Source organism: Asparagus officinalis, chromosome 6, assembly GCF_001876935.1.
Source record: "Asparagus officinalis chromosome 6, Aspof.V1, whole genome shotgun sequence".
NCBI lineage: Eukaryota > Viridiplantae > Streptophyta > Magnoliopsida > Asparagales > Asparagaceae > Asparagus > Asparagus officinalis.
Window position 1 is genome coordinate 7,416,823 of NC_033799.1, and position 15,925 is coordinate 7,432,747.

General features: G+C 37.7%; 1 protein-coding gene across 4 annotated transcripts in view; it reads right to left on the bottom strand.

Annotated features, from left to right (window-relative positions):
- The window catches only part of LOC109844861 (eukaryotic translation initiation factor 2A), a 6,356-nt gene extending 1,078 nt beyond the window's left edge, over positions 1–5,278 (bottom strand). Inside the window, exons 1-12 of one of the 4 annotated variants that reach the window (XM_020414023.1) lie at positions 5,161–5,278; positions 4,121–4,201; positions 3,681–4,038; positions 3,400–3,586; positions 2,849–3,083; positions 2,706–2,774; positions 2,488–2,589; positions 2,250–2,290; positions 1,825–1,958; positions 1,685–1,748; positions 917–1,016; positions 682–839 (exon numbers count right to left, since the gene is read on the bottom strand). In XM_020414023.1, the coding sequence (XP_020269612.1) occupies positions 682–839; positions 917–1,016; positions 1,685–1,748; positions 1,825–1,958; positions 2,250–2,290; positions 2,488–2,589; positions 2,706–2,774; positions 2,849–3,083; positions 3,400–3,586; positions 3,681–4,038; positions 4,121–4,160 (1,488 nt within the window). In that variant the 5' untranslated portion in view covers positions 4,161–4,201; positions 5,161–5,278. Of the gene's footprint in view, positions 1–681; positions 843–916; positions 1,017–1,684; positions 1,749–1,824; positions 1,959–2,249; positions 2,291–2,487; positions 2,590–2,705; positions 2,775–2,848; positions 3,084–3,399; positions 3,587–3,680; positions 4,039–4,120; positions 4,276–5,160 lie in introns of all 4 variants that reach the window. The other 3 variants (XM_020414020.1, XM_020414021.1, XM_020414022.1) reach the window with 3 other exon arrangements.

Sequence of the window (15,925 nt, forward strand, 5' to 3'; positions counted from 1 at the left end):
GATTACAATACTTGAAATGTAAAGCACTTACTATAAAAGGGATGTCAGAAAAGTACTCCATAAAGACAGCCAAATATACCTATGATTTGCAAGTTAAAAGTAGCATATCCTCCTCAGTCCACAGTTTTATTGCTTGTAAGTTTATATCCTACACTTGCTGACAACCTATTATCCGAATTCAAATTTACTGTTTCTAGGTTTTATCTCCTGCAGTTGCTGACAACCTATTATCCCATTCAAATTTACTGGTTGTAAGCTATTATCCCCATTCAAATTTACTGGTTGTTGACAACCTGTTAGATTCTATCCATACTAAAATCACCAGATAACGGATAGTTCCTAAAGAACAGTATGCACATCATGGCCAGTTGCAATCTCAGGCGTCGCCTCTTATTATGTGGGTACCAAACTATAACGGAATTAATTTAGGCAAAAAAAAACAAATTATAACAGTGGATCTATTCATAATAGCTTCTTTTACTGCTATCATCAACATAGACATAAGATAAAACAAATCTATCAAACTATTAGCAGATAGCTTTTCATTAACATTTTCATCTCTTCTTTATGCAGATACATCGACTTTAAACTACATGCGTTGCTAGTCCAAAGTTAATGAAAAACCTCTTACATCTACGGTAACTAAATGATGATCATATTTATGATAAAATAATCAATTACCTCTGCCTGAACTGCAGCAGCCTGCTTCACTTGGGGTGGGCGATAAGCAGCAGGCTTTTGCGTTGTATTCATGGAGGCTTGTGGTGGGCGATAGGAAGCAGGCTTTTGCGCTGAATTCATGGAGGCCTTTGGAGGTGCTTGTGATGATTTAGGGTCTTCTGCTGTAAGATCAATGAATACTCATAAACTAACACGCGAGACTGTAACTTTACAAGGTTTTTGGATATGTAATGACCTTGCTTTTTTGTTTGGTCTATAATTGTTAATGTGTCCACAGACTTGATAAGGTCAGCAATACCACCAAACCTTTCAGGTGCTTCTGGCTTCCAATCAGCCTACATGACAAAGTTATTGATCACGTGATGCTTTCCATAAAAAGAAAATTGTTTTAGACATAATGTACCCTAAATCCTTCAAAATTTTAAAACAGATCCTCAAATCTGTGAGATTGTTATTCAGCCCCCCAAATTATATAAGTTTCTCCAAATTAGTCCCCATGGTAAGCTGTTGTTGAGTTGTCTAGAATACACCAAACATGATCTTCCAATTATGCCCTCAACTTCCACTAAGATCCAAACCAATACCCGATTCCAAGACCCAAACACACCCAAATCTAGTATACAAACCAAAATGTATAGCTTCTCCCTCCAGCTGTCTTCTTCTTCCTCAAACCGATCTTTTAACAAGACCTCTCCTTTCAATCCATTAAGACCCCTCTATATGTTCCATAATCTCGAAGCATGAATCTAACCCATCCGCAAGTCTGGTTGAAGGGTATAAAGGTAATTTTCTTGTTGTGCTAAACCCAACTAGGATTAGAGAACGTGATGGAGAAACTATCACGAGAACTAATTTGGAGTTACATATAGGATTATGATGGACTAAATAGCAATTTCAAAGATTGGAAACTAATTTTAAAAATATGAATATTTTAAAGGACCAATATCTGAAAAACCTAAAAAATGCTATAGACTATGAACAGCTTGGAACTTGGAAGGATTACCTGAAACAACTTACTGAACATTTTCTTAAAATACAGAGCTCCATCGTAGCGGAAGATCTTTATCCTGAACAAGAAGCACACCATGTTATGCAAATTTATATTAGCTGAAATTTTAATAAAATAACCCAAAATAAGCACACCCGTTGTCTATTTGTAGCCTCGGTGCAGTTGTGGCAGTCATGAAATAACATCCATCAGGAGACCATTCACTTGTCACGGAACATTCTGCCCTGGTTGTTCCAAGCACTTTCTTTTCTGAATAATCCCAAAAAGCCTAAACAAAAGAAAGCACAAATAACAGAAATATATTAACTGCAAAAGGAGATAATATAATCTTTGGTCAACTGTTGTAGAATATTCCAAAAGCCACTAAAATATGACAAATTTTCAAATGAATAAAATGGTAATTGCATTCAGTAGATAGATGGTAAATGGAAAGTCAAGTTTTTATCAAGTTTCTGTAATATATAGATGTCTTTTCTCAAGTATTACATGTGTTCATGTAATCTATTGCATAGTAATATAAACAGATCGTATATCTCAAGATTAAAATAGACAAACATACCATGTCACCAGGCAAGTTACCAAATCCGGCCAAACATATGACTGTGTTATTCAAGAGTCAAGGGCAGAAATATGTATAAAATATAAATCATCCAGATATATCTCAGTTTCCTATATTAGTTTCAGACTTTCAGAATAGCAAATAATAAAGGAATCAAAAGAAAATCTAATCTCATTAACAACAAGCCAGACATTAAGTAACAATTACAAAACAACAAATAAGTTTCCTGAAAGGATACATTTTCCTTTTGGGTTCCATCTGACTGTATTGTAAGGACCTGTTCCAAGTTCAAGGATTGGATTGCATTTCTTGTCAAAAATTGTAGCTTTGGCCGGCATGACTGAAAATGAGAAACACAACAATGTGAAGTTCATTCCATGTCAGATATCCATATGTAATAGAACACAAAGGACAGATTAGAGAGAGAGAGAGAGAGAGAGAGAGAGAGAGAGATACATCCATAAACTACAGCAAACTCCAAACCCGAAGTAGACCATTGAACATCATGAACAGGACCCTCTTTACCTGCAACAATCCCAACTATGAGTAACAAGATTGGATGCAATAACAACAATCGACAAACTATAAAGAAAACTTACGCAGAGGAACAAGTCCCTCATGACTCCCATCAGTTGTCAAGTAGTTCAATTTAGACTCTCCATAATAACTTTGGTTGGTTTTATCTACATCAGCTTGGGCCACAACCAAGAGACCTGTAGAGCCATTGTTCCAGTGTAATTGTGCAGTTGAGCAACGAAAAAAACTCCTTCGTGCAACAGCCTGAGACTGTTTGTCCTTGTTACAAGAAAATATTTGAACACTAGCTGGAACACCCTGATAAAGAGAATCAAATGTTAAAAGCTATACTTAGAAAATGAAAGGGTAAAAACCCCTAACAAGTTTGGCCCAGTTTCAGATGACCCCCAAAAAGCTTGAAATGTCACTTAACCACTCAAAATGTTTTCACTTAACCTCCACAGGTTGGGACTTGGGAGTTAATTTGAAAATAGATTAAGAAAAATGTAAAGTTTTGGGGGTTAAGTGACATTTCCAAACTTTTTGGGGGTTATCTCAAAATGCACCAAGCTTCTTTGGGATTTTGTAAAATTTACCTAAAAGAAATTTCAAAAGCAAACAAGAACTAATTAACCTTGGATTCTGGAACATATGCTGCAACATATGAACCGGGAGATTTTGAAAGCTCCATTGCTGAAACACCAGGTATTCTTACTTTAGATATGATTCCTTTGGCAAAGTCCTTGGCATCAAAAAATTGTATCTCATTTGTTGCCATTCGGCATGCAATAGTTTCATCGGAGCTAAACTGAATTGTAGGCCTAAGGAAACAAAAACAGTCACACAATCAGATGCAAAGAAAACATCTAAATATTAAGAAGAAATAAATCATGGGTTTGAACTGTTTTATTGCACCAAGTGGTTTTAGACATATTCTTCTGGAATTGTTGATAAACAGGAACACCTGTCTTGATCTCCCAGAGTGAAACGTTCTTATCTTGTGGATTGGAGGGTTTTTGAAAAGTTTGGAGAAAGGTTCCACAGGGAGAAAGAGCAGCAGCAAGAACAGACGGGATCTCAAAGGATCTAATCTCAGTGACGTCGTTGCTGCAATCATAAATAGAAATAACAGAGGTGCTTTTGATCACCAGCAGTCTGGACCCATTTTCGCTAAATTTGGCAGAAGAGCAAGGAACTCTCTCAAGTCTGATATGTGGCTGGCCATTGGCAAAGGGGGGTCCATTCCAGATAGAAAAACCTTCAGGTTCTCGAGCTGACAAAAAGGTAGTAATGAGAGTAAGTACTAAAAAGAATTATCAGATGTAGAAAACCATTAAGGTAAGCAAAGGAAGTACCTAAGATTTGTAGAGTCGGTGGATTCACTGTAGCTGACATTTGGCAGTAGCAGTAGTCCAAGCAGAGAAGAGGGATAATTTCTGCAGCAGACAACTGATAGTAACTATATTATCTTGCAACGTAGGTTATACATAGATATGCACTGGGCTAAATCCTGAGGAAAATAGTCAAACGTTCGATGAGAATGGAGCCAACTGTATCTTCTAGAAGACAAAGGATTAGTCATAATTTTCATTAAAGCTTATCAATATGTCTTGGTGCTAGACTTCTTCTATTTTCTTAAATAAAAGACTCATGAGGTCATTTAGACTGACATTGTACTCTTGAATGTTTCGGTCAAGGCTGTATAATCTTCCGGTGTTTATCACTTCGAACATGTATCATTTCTATTTCAAAAATTACTCAAAACCCTTTTTTTAACCTATATTATATCTGAGAGTTTAACTAGGCATAGGAAGTTGATTCCTATGCTACTCTGGCAGGATCCCCAAAAACATCAAGATTGCTACTTGTTCTCAAATAGGACACAAATTCTGTTCAAAGGTAGACCCAGTAGCTTCAAACTTAAAAGCATTAGAAACACCAAAGTTTTCTCTTTATTTATCTTCATACAAGTATTCCACCCCCCACCCCCCTATGGTAGACCGTGATATCCTAGATATCAAGCTTAAAACCATGGCTGCCATGGCCTTACCCATTGAGAAAACTTTCCAATCGTGATAATTTTCAAAAATTTCACACGCACTCATCAAAAGATTGAAAATTTATCTACACGAAGTAAAAAAAAATTATACGATATCAAATCAATGGTGCTCTCTTCCACAACTTACTGAAATAGATGTCCCCTCAAAAACCCTAACTTAGTATCATACTCATATGAACAGAACTCAACCCCACATCTTAAAATCTAATGATCTGAACTCAAACCAAGGTTCTCATTTTAGGGTTAGTAGATGGTTACAAATCTTACTAAATAATTCAAAATTTAAACCTAATAATTGAAAAAAAACTCAGAACTGGGGTTTCGATCAAACAGTACCTTATCGCCGGCGAAATTGGGGGCAGCCGCCGGAGATTTGGAGATCGAAGTGCTGCTGATGCGTCTAGCTAGCTATCGTTTTTCCTTTCTTTATGATTCCAGTGATGAACGGGTCGGTTTCGGGTCGGATTTTTTTAACCATTTGCCACCCTCTATTTAAGGATCCAAAAACCCAATAATTATGACATGATAGTTTTGTGAAGTTCATCCTAATTTTGGACAAAATTTCAAAACAATCCCCTTTACCAAAATATTCCCAAAAAATGAACCCTTTCAACAATATTTTCAAAAACCGACCTGCTTTCAGCCTCAGCGCTGAAACCAGGTCGGTTTTTGTGAAAAAAAAAACTAAAACTTCATGGGAGTTGAACTCCTGTGAAGTAACTTCTGTGAAGTTTAGCAAAGCTCCTAAACTTCACGGGAGTTGTACTCCTGTGAAGTTTAGCAGATTTGCTAAACTTCACGAGAGTCAACTCCCTTGAAGTTTCAGTTTTTTTTACAAAAATCGACCTGGTTTCAGCGCTGAGACTGAAACCATGTCGGTTTTTGAAAATATTGTTGAAATGGGTCTTTTTTGGGGATCAAATGTGTAAAGAGGACGCTTTTGAAAATTTGTCCTCCTAATTTTCTTTTTGTACTGATATGAACAAATACCGTCTCCTCTATTATAAAATTCCAACGACCAGATATAATTTAAAAAATCGATTAATACATGTATGGATATACCTGACAAACTCACATACGTGCAGATACAATGGCGGATGTATATACAGCCTAGGGGTGCAGCTACACCACTAGAATTTTTCAAATTAGCATCTAAACCCTAATTAGGTTTACAATCTACGGTATCTACCCCCGTGAATTTTAAAAATCACACTCAAGGCTCAACCTATATATATAAAGCACATTTAAATTTCCTATAATAAAGTTATATGGGCTCCAATATTAAAAACCCAAAACCACGACAATAAAAATCCAAAATGGAAAGATAGTACGAAAACCTAAGCCCAGTAACCTATTTTTCAGACTTCACATCGATCCCGAATTGGGAATTTGGGATCAAAGTAAGTTCAGTAATATTTTATTATATGTATAAATACTTGTTGTCCACCCCTAAAAAAATTCTGGCTACGCCACTTTGTGGATATATGAATATTTGGATTCCTAACTCTCAATTAATTTGCAACACAAAATATAGTCAATTGATAAGTTTTTCTTAGTAGTTTGGTCTTAAGATTAAAGGCATTCACTTGGTGACCTTTCAATAAGAAGAACTTAATAGATAGATTGATATAGAGTAGAACTTGTGTCAACTTAAGTGGACAATGGTCTTTTGTCCACCAAAGTTTCTATCCACTCGTATATATATTTATAAACGGTTTTTCTTTAGAGTACTCATAGGCACTCTATAAGAGAAGAGAGAGATAGAGAGAAATGAATAGTCATGGCTCCCCCTGATTTACATTAATTTCTGTGCATAATTTATTTATCTCTATCTCTCTCCTCTCTTATAGAGTGCCCATGGGCACTCTATAAAAAAACCGATATATAAAAAGTCTCTTCATATCTTGCATGGATCCCTAGGTCATCAATGGATAGAAACTTTGGTGGATGTCTACTTAAGTTGACATAAGTTATCCTCGATAGATATATATAGAGATTAATGTGTATCATTGTCAAGGAAGGGGATTCTCTCCTTGACAATGATGTGGCACAATCCCCATCATGTGAATAAAGTTCGTCGAGAGAATTTCATATGGTGGGGATTGTGTAACATCATTGTCAATGAGGGAATCCCCTCTTTGACATAGGATACCCATTAATCTCATATATATTATAATATATATAATATATATATATATATATATATATATATATATATATATATATATATATACATATTATACTATACCGCCGAACCAAGCCGATACTATATATATATATATATATACTAATAATATTATAACTCTATATATATTACTATAATTATGAGATTAATGGCGCCGTATAACTTTGTCATAGGAGGCGGCGCATTTCCTTCCTTGCACGCCCTCTAAAATCACATGATTGACGCCGACCATTGATGCGATGAATCCGCTTTCGTTGAACTTGTATCTTACATATTTCTAAAACCACCCACACACAATTCAAGGTTTGGCCGCTGCAACCCCGATCGTCTGCTTGTGAGCCATTCATTCCAGCCCTCATATTCACAATTTTAACGGTTGTTGATTATGAACTAGAGACTTGTTTTCACACTGGCCTCGAATGGCAGGGTCAAACGACGCACGGCGATTCACCCCAAAGCTTGGTTGTGCTTGGCCGGTTATAAGAATATGTAGCCATCAGACGATTCAACGGGCCAGCTGGCATCATCCACCAATGTTGGCGCCTCAATCATGCTGATATTTAGAGGCTCCTGTCACGGAGGCAAATCCCCTCCTATGACCAAGGATACCATTAATCTCTCTCTCTCTTCTCTCTCTCTCTTCTCTCTCTAATATATACCTATAATATATATATATATATATATATATATATATATATATATATATATATATATATATATATATATATATATATATATTTGTATGTATATGTGTATACATATATGTGCATGTGTGTATCTATATGTGTGTGTGTGTGCGCGCTTATATGTATATGTATACATATATGCATACGTATATGTATATCTATACATATACATATACATATATGTATACATATGTATATACGCATATGTACATATGTATGTATGTATGTGTGTGTGTGTGTGTATGTATGTATATACATAAATATATGCACACACTAAGTTTTATGCATGCAATGCACGTGGTTAAATACCATGATTAAGTATATTTGGTTTATTTCATTACTAAAATTTGCTCCTGGGTTCCAACTTTGATGGTTTTTCTCTGTTATGTCTCTAAACTTTAGCATTGTGATTATTTAATTCTTTGATGCTCGTTTAAATGAGCTACACCCAATTTAAAATTTTATATTGGTAATTGAATTGACAGGAAACAAATATAGTCCGAAGTTAATTTGAATTATCATGTTATTTGGACCGATAAAAAATCAAACTTGACCTAAGAAAGTATAGCATTACAATAGCGAAAAACACTTTGAAAATAGCGTTGTAAAAGTAAGATGAATAATTTTAAAGCTAGTAAGTCAAGATGATTAGATAAATGTGGACTAAAACGATATAAAAAAGAATATGGAGTTTATTCCTAGTCCTAAAAAACTATAAGTTAAAGATTAATGTCTACTCTAATACACTTTATATGATGAAAGCATCCACATAAGCTTATAAAAGTACAAAAAAAAGTTTATAAAAATCTCTTCTAAAGATTCTTAATTTACTAAAAAATAAACAATTTTATAAAATAATCAAAAAACATGGTCTTTCATTCATTCTAATTCATTTTTATTCAGCCGTCATCAATCATTCTCGCCATTTATATTTTTCGATAAAATTAGACCACTTTTAGATGCTGAAAAAGAATAGTTAAATTGGGAGTTAAATTTATATATCTTAATGAAAAAATATCAAACAACTACTATTTTTTTCTAAGTTTTGAAAGTTTAGTCGTTTTTTTGTGATTTTGAATTTTTAAGGGTGCGTTTTGCAAATTTTGAAACTTAAAGAGTGTTTTTTAAAATTTTAAATTTTAAGTTGGGTGCTTGTAATTTTTATATTTTATGTGTTAATGCTAAGTTTTCGAATGTCAGAATATTTCTTACAACTCTGAAATTTTGAAAGTGTTTTTACAATTATCAAAACTTTAGATTGTTTGTTGTAAATTTAAATTTTAGCGATCTGCTAATAATTTTCAGATTTGATATGTACTAGTTATAAGTTTTGAAACTTCAAGGCTTTTTTGTGATTTTTAACTTTTAAAAGAGTTTTTTGTATTTTTTATATCTTTGAGGTTATTTTTTTAAAAATTTTAAATTTTCAGGTGCCTGATGGTATAAATTCATCTTTGCTTCTTGCAAGTTTCTAAATTTCATAATTTTAGAGTGCTTTTTAATTATTTGAACTTTTGAGGGTATTTTTATAATTATTGAAACGTTGAGTGTGTTGTAAATTTTAAATTCTTGAAAGGTTGTTGTTAATTTTTAGATTTCATGTTTACTGTTTCAAGTTTTAAAATACCAGGATGTTTTGTGTAATTTTAAACTTTTGATGGTATTTTGTGTAATTTTTAAATTTTTTTGGGTTTTTACAATACTTTATATATTATAGCATGTTAGTTCTTTACCTTAATAAACTAATAGTGTGGAGCTATTTCATATGTTTCATTAATCTATCCTAACCATGTATCCTATCCTAATCCTGTGTGAGCTACCTACAGCTCACTAATTTTAACTTAGTTACACTCGCCTGTAAAAGTGCATGTTTGAGCGTCACCGTTAATTATGATCTACATGTCATCAAATAAGTGTGGATTAAATATCACGTGGCTTGGAATTTTTTTTGTCCTATAATTCAAGCCACTCAAAATAGCGAGCTGTTTAGACCGTTACAGACCGTTCATTTCTGACATGATTACAAGTCTTTGGGATATGTTCGATTTGCAAATATTGAATAAAATTTGCACAACTTCAAGCCTTGTGAGCCCCGTGGAGGATGTGATGATCAATTCTTAATCCAATTAATATAATTCATAGCATCAGATTTCAAAATCACCTATTTATGCATAATTCCAATCCATGTAGGCAGTGGCGGATCTACACCATTTTTAGTGGTGGTTCAAAATTCATTCATGGAGCAGCTCCAGCAGGAGGAAGAGCTAGAATCGCTTTCCCTCTGGTCAATAGTCCATCACTCCGTCCAAATCCCCTCCTCCGCCTCCCGCACCTTCGCCCTCCTAACCCTAACCCTCGTCTTGCCCCTCTCCTTCGCTGTCCTCGCCCACTCCCTCCTCACCCACCCCCTCCTCCTCCGCCTGGACCCCACCTCCCCCTCCGCCGTCTCCGACCTCTCCCTCTTCCTCCTCTACCAGCTGAGGTGGTTCAAGTGAACCACCTTGAACTAAGGTGGCTCCGCCACTGCATGTAGGATAGCTAATGCTTCTACTTCATCTGCTAAGAATGTTCGTGAAACATATGTTGAAATATTTATATATTTATTATCTATTGCATCCAACTCGACCGTAACCTTTGGAATCTGCGTCAGCATTCACTTTAATATAACCCTTTAACGACGGAGACCAACTATATAGAATATTAATTAATTAATAAGTGGCGAGAGGAGAGCTATCTTGATTCTCACGTTCCATTAATCCAGCATGGATGAGTGAAATGTCATTAGAAATTCAACATCCTTTAATCACTATGTATACTTTTTTTGTATTTTAAACTTGATGCATCTGTCTCATTGAACCACGAAGTAAATTTATAGGGTGGACTTGCACTACCAAAGATACGTACGTGGTACAATATCACAACGTAAAATAAAAAAGAGGTGCTAGAAATCATTCATATTTCAGGAAATATCTCATCCAATCATCAATGAAATAACTGTTTTTTATAATGAAGTTTGGTTTTTCACCCCGGGTAACATGTCGTATACACTTCAAAATTCAGAGATTTTGGAAGTTGAAATAAAGAGAATACAGAATAAAGTTTTTTTTAATTTGTATAAAATAAAAATGTTAATTTAACATTTTATCATCAATGAAGGATTCCGCATGAGGGTGTCTTTTTTGGACGTCCTAGAACCAAATTTCACTAGAAAAAGCTAACAGTTTCATAAAGAGCCACAAATAATGGGGTATTTGGTTGAACCTTTTAGAAAAAGATTTTTATTAAAAAAAACTATATAAATAAATGAGGTTCCTTTTAATTTACCCTAAAAAATGTGGGAATTCCTAGCTGCCAAGTTAAGGGAGCTCAAGAATAAACTTTAAATTATACTGCAACTCCTCAACAGACAATATCTTTTTATTTTAGCATGTGTCCGTGGACAGTGTGACAATAGCCAAAAGCAAAGATTTGTGCATTCTGGCTTCCAAAGCTACTGAAGATGGTGGGCCTTCTGATTTCAAGGCCCAAAAGAAATGCTCTGAGCACAGACATGCACAAAATCTTGTTCAAGAGTTGTAAATGGCTGCAGTGTTTACCTTTGAGGAATCAAAATCTCTTTTTTTTTCATACAAGGTTCTCATGTGCATTGCATCCAAGCTTTATTCAGTGCATCCAAGCTTTATTCAGTGTTACTGGATTTGTGGCTTGTCCTATACTTTATAGACAATCTTATTTGAGTTGGTACTTCGTGATTCGTTAATTAGTTCACTGCAACTGCAACCGTTCTTGTTGGGCGCAGAGTCACGCTCACCGCCGCGGAAGCGATATCATCTGAGAGAGAGCCCTGACTTTTGTTGTCACAAAAGCACAAGTCAACCTCTATATTCTTGTTTCTCAAAGGAAACGAGAATAGATAATGAAATTCTTATTTCTCAAAGGAAACAAGAATTGAAAGTGATATATTTCATCAAAGTGAAATATACACTCTTCCTCTCATCAGCTCTAAGACCGAATATTGAGGGAACCTACAAGCAATAGCCAACAACCAGAAAACAATAAATACACGAGATTTACGTGGTTCGACAAACTTGCCTACGTCCACGGGAGGGGTGAGGGGAGATTCCACTATGAGAAGAACACCGACGACTTGTACAATCCACAAGCTCGTCTCAAAGAAAAATATCTAATTTTTACCCAAAAGAAATTAACCTCTCTTTTGTAAATCCCTTTTTTTTCTCTCCTCAAAAAACTCACTATTTTTCCTCTCAAAACAGCCGCCTAAATCCTCAGCAGTCTTTTTCTTCCCGCAGACTTTTTTTTTTCCTCCAGGCCGATGTTCCCCACTATCATCAAACCCTAGAATATTAGGTATATATATAGATGGTGATGCGGTAAAAAAAAACGAAAGTTTGGGCTGGGCTTTTGTCCGCTGGACTCAGCACCCCACATGAAGTCCTCCGTTTACAATTCTCCACCTCGTACATCATTTGATAAACCTCAAATTTTGGACGAACACCAGAAGAACACCGCGAACATCATCAGAGAGATCTCTATTGGCCAAACCAGGCAAAACCAGCTGTGCCACTTTATCGCGGCTGCCTACGTACCCTCCACCGGGATCAAGCTAACTATAGTTCTGCTATTGTTCTCCATATAGTCTCCACCTCACCCCATCACCGCCCCGAAGGGCCATGCCCTCTTGGGCAAATCAACACGGGCTAATATGAAGCAAGTCCAAGCAATGCTTAAACTTGCTACCTGTGACCACCTTGGTTAACATGTCTGCGGGATTCTCATTCGTGTGCATCTTCATGAGAGAAATACCACCTTCCTCTATGACATCCCGCACAAAATGATACCTGACATCGATATGCTTGGTACGAACATGATGAACTTGATTCTTCGCCAAGTGAATCGCACTCTGACTGTCGCACCATAAGTTCATGTTTTCCTGCTCAATCCCCAAATCGTCTAGAAGACCCCACAACCATAATGCTTCCTTCACTCCCTCCGCCATGGCCATGTACTCGGCCTCTATAGTAGAAAGTGCCACTGTAGCCTGCAATATCGATCGCCAACTAACTAGAGCTCCATATATCCTGAATACATAACCAGTAGTAGATCGTCGTCTATCTAGATCACCCGCATAATCAAAGTCAACAAACCTATCAATCTGACATATATCTCCACCAAAACACAGACCCGTATTCGCGGTACCTTATAAGTACCTCAGGACCCATTTCACCGCTTCCTAGTGCGTCTTTCCCGGATTCGCCATGAATCTGCTGACCACACTAACCGCCTGTGAAATATCTGGACATGTACACACCATGGCGTATATCAAACTGCCAACTGCACTAGCATAAGGAACACGCTCCATGTGTGTCTTATCTTCCGTTGTAGTAGGAGATTGTTTACCTGAAAGCCTGAAGTATGAGGCCAATGGAGTCATCACTGACTTAGCACTTTGCATCCCGAACGTCACGATCACCCGCTCTATATAGCCCTTCTAACTCAAGAACAATCGTCGATTCGCCCGCTCTCTTCTAATCTCCATACCCAGTATTTTTCTTACGGCACTTATGTCCTTCATCTCGAACTCTTTACCAAGTTGAGATTTTAACCTATCTATCTCCACCCCGCTCTTAGAACGAACTCTTTACCAAGTTGAGATTTTAACCTATCTATCTCCACCCCGCTCTTAGAAGCAATAAGCATGTCATCCACATACAAAAGCCTATCTATCTCCACCCCGCTCTTAGAAGCAATAAGCATGTCATCCACATACAAAAGGAGATAGATATATTCACCTCCACGAAGCTTCTGAATGTAAACACAACAATCATAGTCGCTTCGAGAAAACCCATGCTTTAGCATGAAGAAGTCAAATCGTTTGTACCACTGCCGAGGAGATTGCTTTAGTCCATAGAGTGACTTCCTCAAGCGACATACATGATGCTCATTATCCTCAACCTTGTATCCCTCAGGTTGATGCATGTAGATCTCTTCATCCAAGTCTTCGTGCAAGAAGGCCGTTTTAACATCGAGTTGTTCCAGGTCAAGATCACCATGAGCAACAATACTCAATAGCACCCGAATAGAAGTGTGTTTCACCACTGGAGAAAAGATCTCACTGTAATCCACACCCTCTCTTTGTGCAAACCCTTTAGCTACTAGCCTCGCCTTGTACCTTGTACCACCGAGCTCTGAAGGATCTTCCTTTCTCTTATACACCCACTTACAACCAATAGCTTTTCTTCCTACGGGCAATGGGACCACCTCCCATGTTTGGTTCTTCCGGAGAGATTCCATCTCCTCTTCCATCGCAGCCAACCAACTCTCGCTATCTCTATCTCGAATAGCTTCCTTGAAGGAGACCGGCTCATATTCCTCCACCGAGAGTGCGTACTCAACCAAATTAACTTACCCATAGTGCTTCAGGGGTTGATCAGCCCCTAGTTTTTGTACCTGCTTGTATGCTCGCTTTGGCCTAGTGGAAGCCAAAGTATCCTCGAGCTGTTGTTGTTGTAGTGCATGTGTATTCTCCTGCTAAACCTCCTCCTGCTCAAGCTCATCATCTACCTGATTTCCCACTTGAACATGACTAGAACCTGGTTGGTATTTAGGTTCTATCTCAATAACTTGGGACTTTGAAGTCCCAACAGTCCCAACACCATCATCCTTGGGCGCCGTAGAAATCATGGATTTCTCATCAAAGGTAACGTCTCTGCTGATCACGAACTTCGAATCTTCTGTACACCAAAGGCGGTAGCCTTTTACGCCCTTTGCATACCCCAAGAATATCGCCTTCTTGGCCCTCGCGTCAAGCTTTCCCTCATTGACGTGATAATAGGCGGTACATCGGAAATTATGAGTTTCTCATAATCTGCATGCTCCCCTGACTATACCATATAGGGTGTATCACCATCTAATGTCGAATGTGGAGAACGGTTCATAATATAACATGTTGTAGCCACCGCTTCTGCCCACCATTCGTTGCCCAATCTAGCATAAGATCGCATACTCATTGCCTTCTCCCGCAATGTTCGGTTCAGTCTCTCCGCGACCCCGTTCTGCTGTGGTGTTGACCTGACTGTCCAGTGTCGAACAATGCCCTCTTGATCACAGAACTTCTTGAAAGCACCATCCGTATACTCTGTACCGTTGTCAGATCTCAGTGTCTTCAATTTCTTGCATGTCCTATTCTCAACCATTGCTTTCCACTTCTTGAATATCTCGAATACCTCATTCTTATGCTTAAGAAAATAAATCCAAGCATACCTAGAATAATCGTCTATGAACGAGACAAAATACCTGGAACCACCCTTAGAAGTTGTCTGAGCCGGACCCCAAACATCCGTGTGACCACCCTTAGAAGTTGTCTGAGCCGGACCCCAAACATCCGTGTGCACATAATCTAGTATACCTCTGCTGTTGCGATTGCTTTTCAAGAATTGGACCCTGTGCGCCTTTCCATACACACAATCCTCACAAAAATCCATGTAAGGTTTCTTCAGATTCTTCAGCAAACCCTCCTTACCAAGCAGAACTAGACCATTCTCTGACATGTGCCCAAGCCGCCTATGCCATAACCGTGTGTGTTCACATGGGTCTCCACCACTTCCTTCAGTTCTAATCGCTGCATCTCCTGTTACTGTCGTACCCGAGAGAGTATATAGATTACCGTGACGAACACCCTTCATCACTGTTAGGGAACCTCGAACAACCTTCTTCACTCCGTTCTCTGTAACAATATTGCAGCCACCGGAGTCCAATGCACCCACTGAGATAAGATTCTTCCGTAAGTCGGGAACGTGCCGCACGTCCGTTAGGGTTCTGACCACTCCATCATGCATCTTGATTTTTATATCACCGAGCCCCACCGTTTTACAAGCATGGTTATTCCCCAGCAATACAGTTCCACCATCAATGCTCCTATAGGTAGTAAACCACTTCCTATTTGGGTACATGTGGTAAGAGCAACCCGAATCAAGTATCCACTTACCGGAGATATCTTCGCCACCCGTAACAACATAGCATTCTTTCTCGCTCCCTTCCTCCGATGCGTAACTCGCATCTTCCTTGCCTTCTCTTCTCTCAGTCTTGTTGTTGTTCTTTTTCCCACCTACTCTCTTGTTAGGACAGTCAACCTTGAAATGCCCTACTTCACCGCATTTGAAGCACGCTCGTCCCGCAAGGGGTCTCGATTTAGATCTAGACTTTCCTCCCT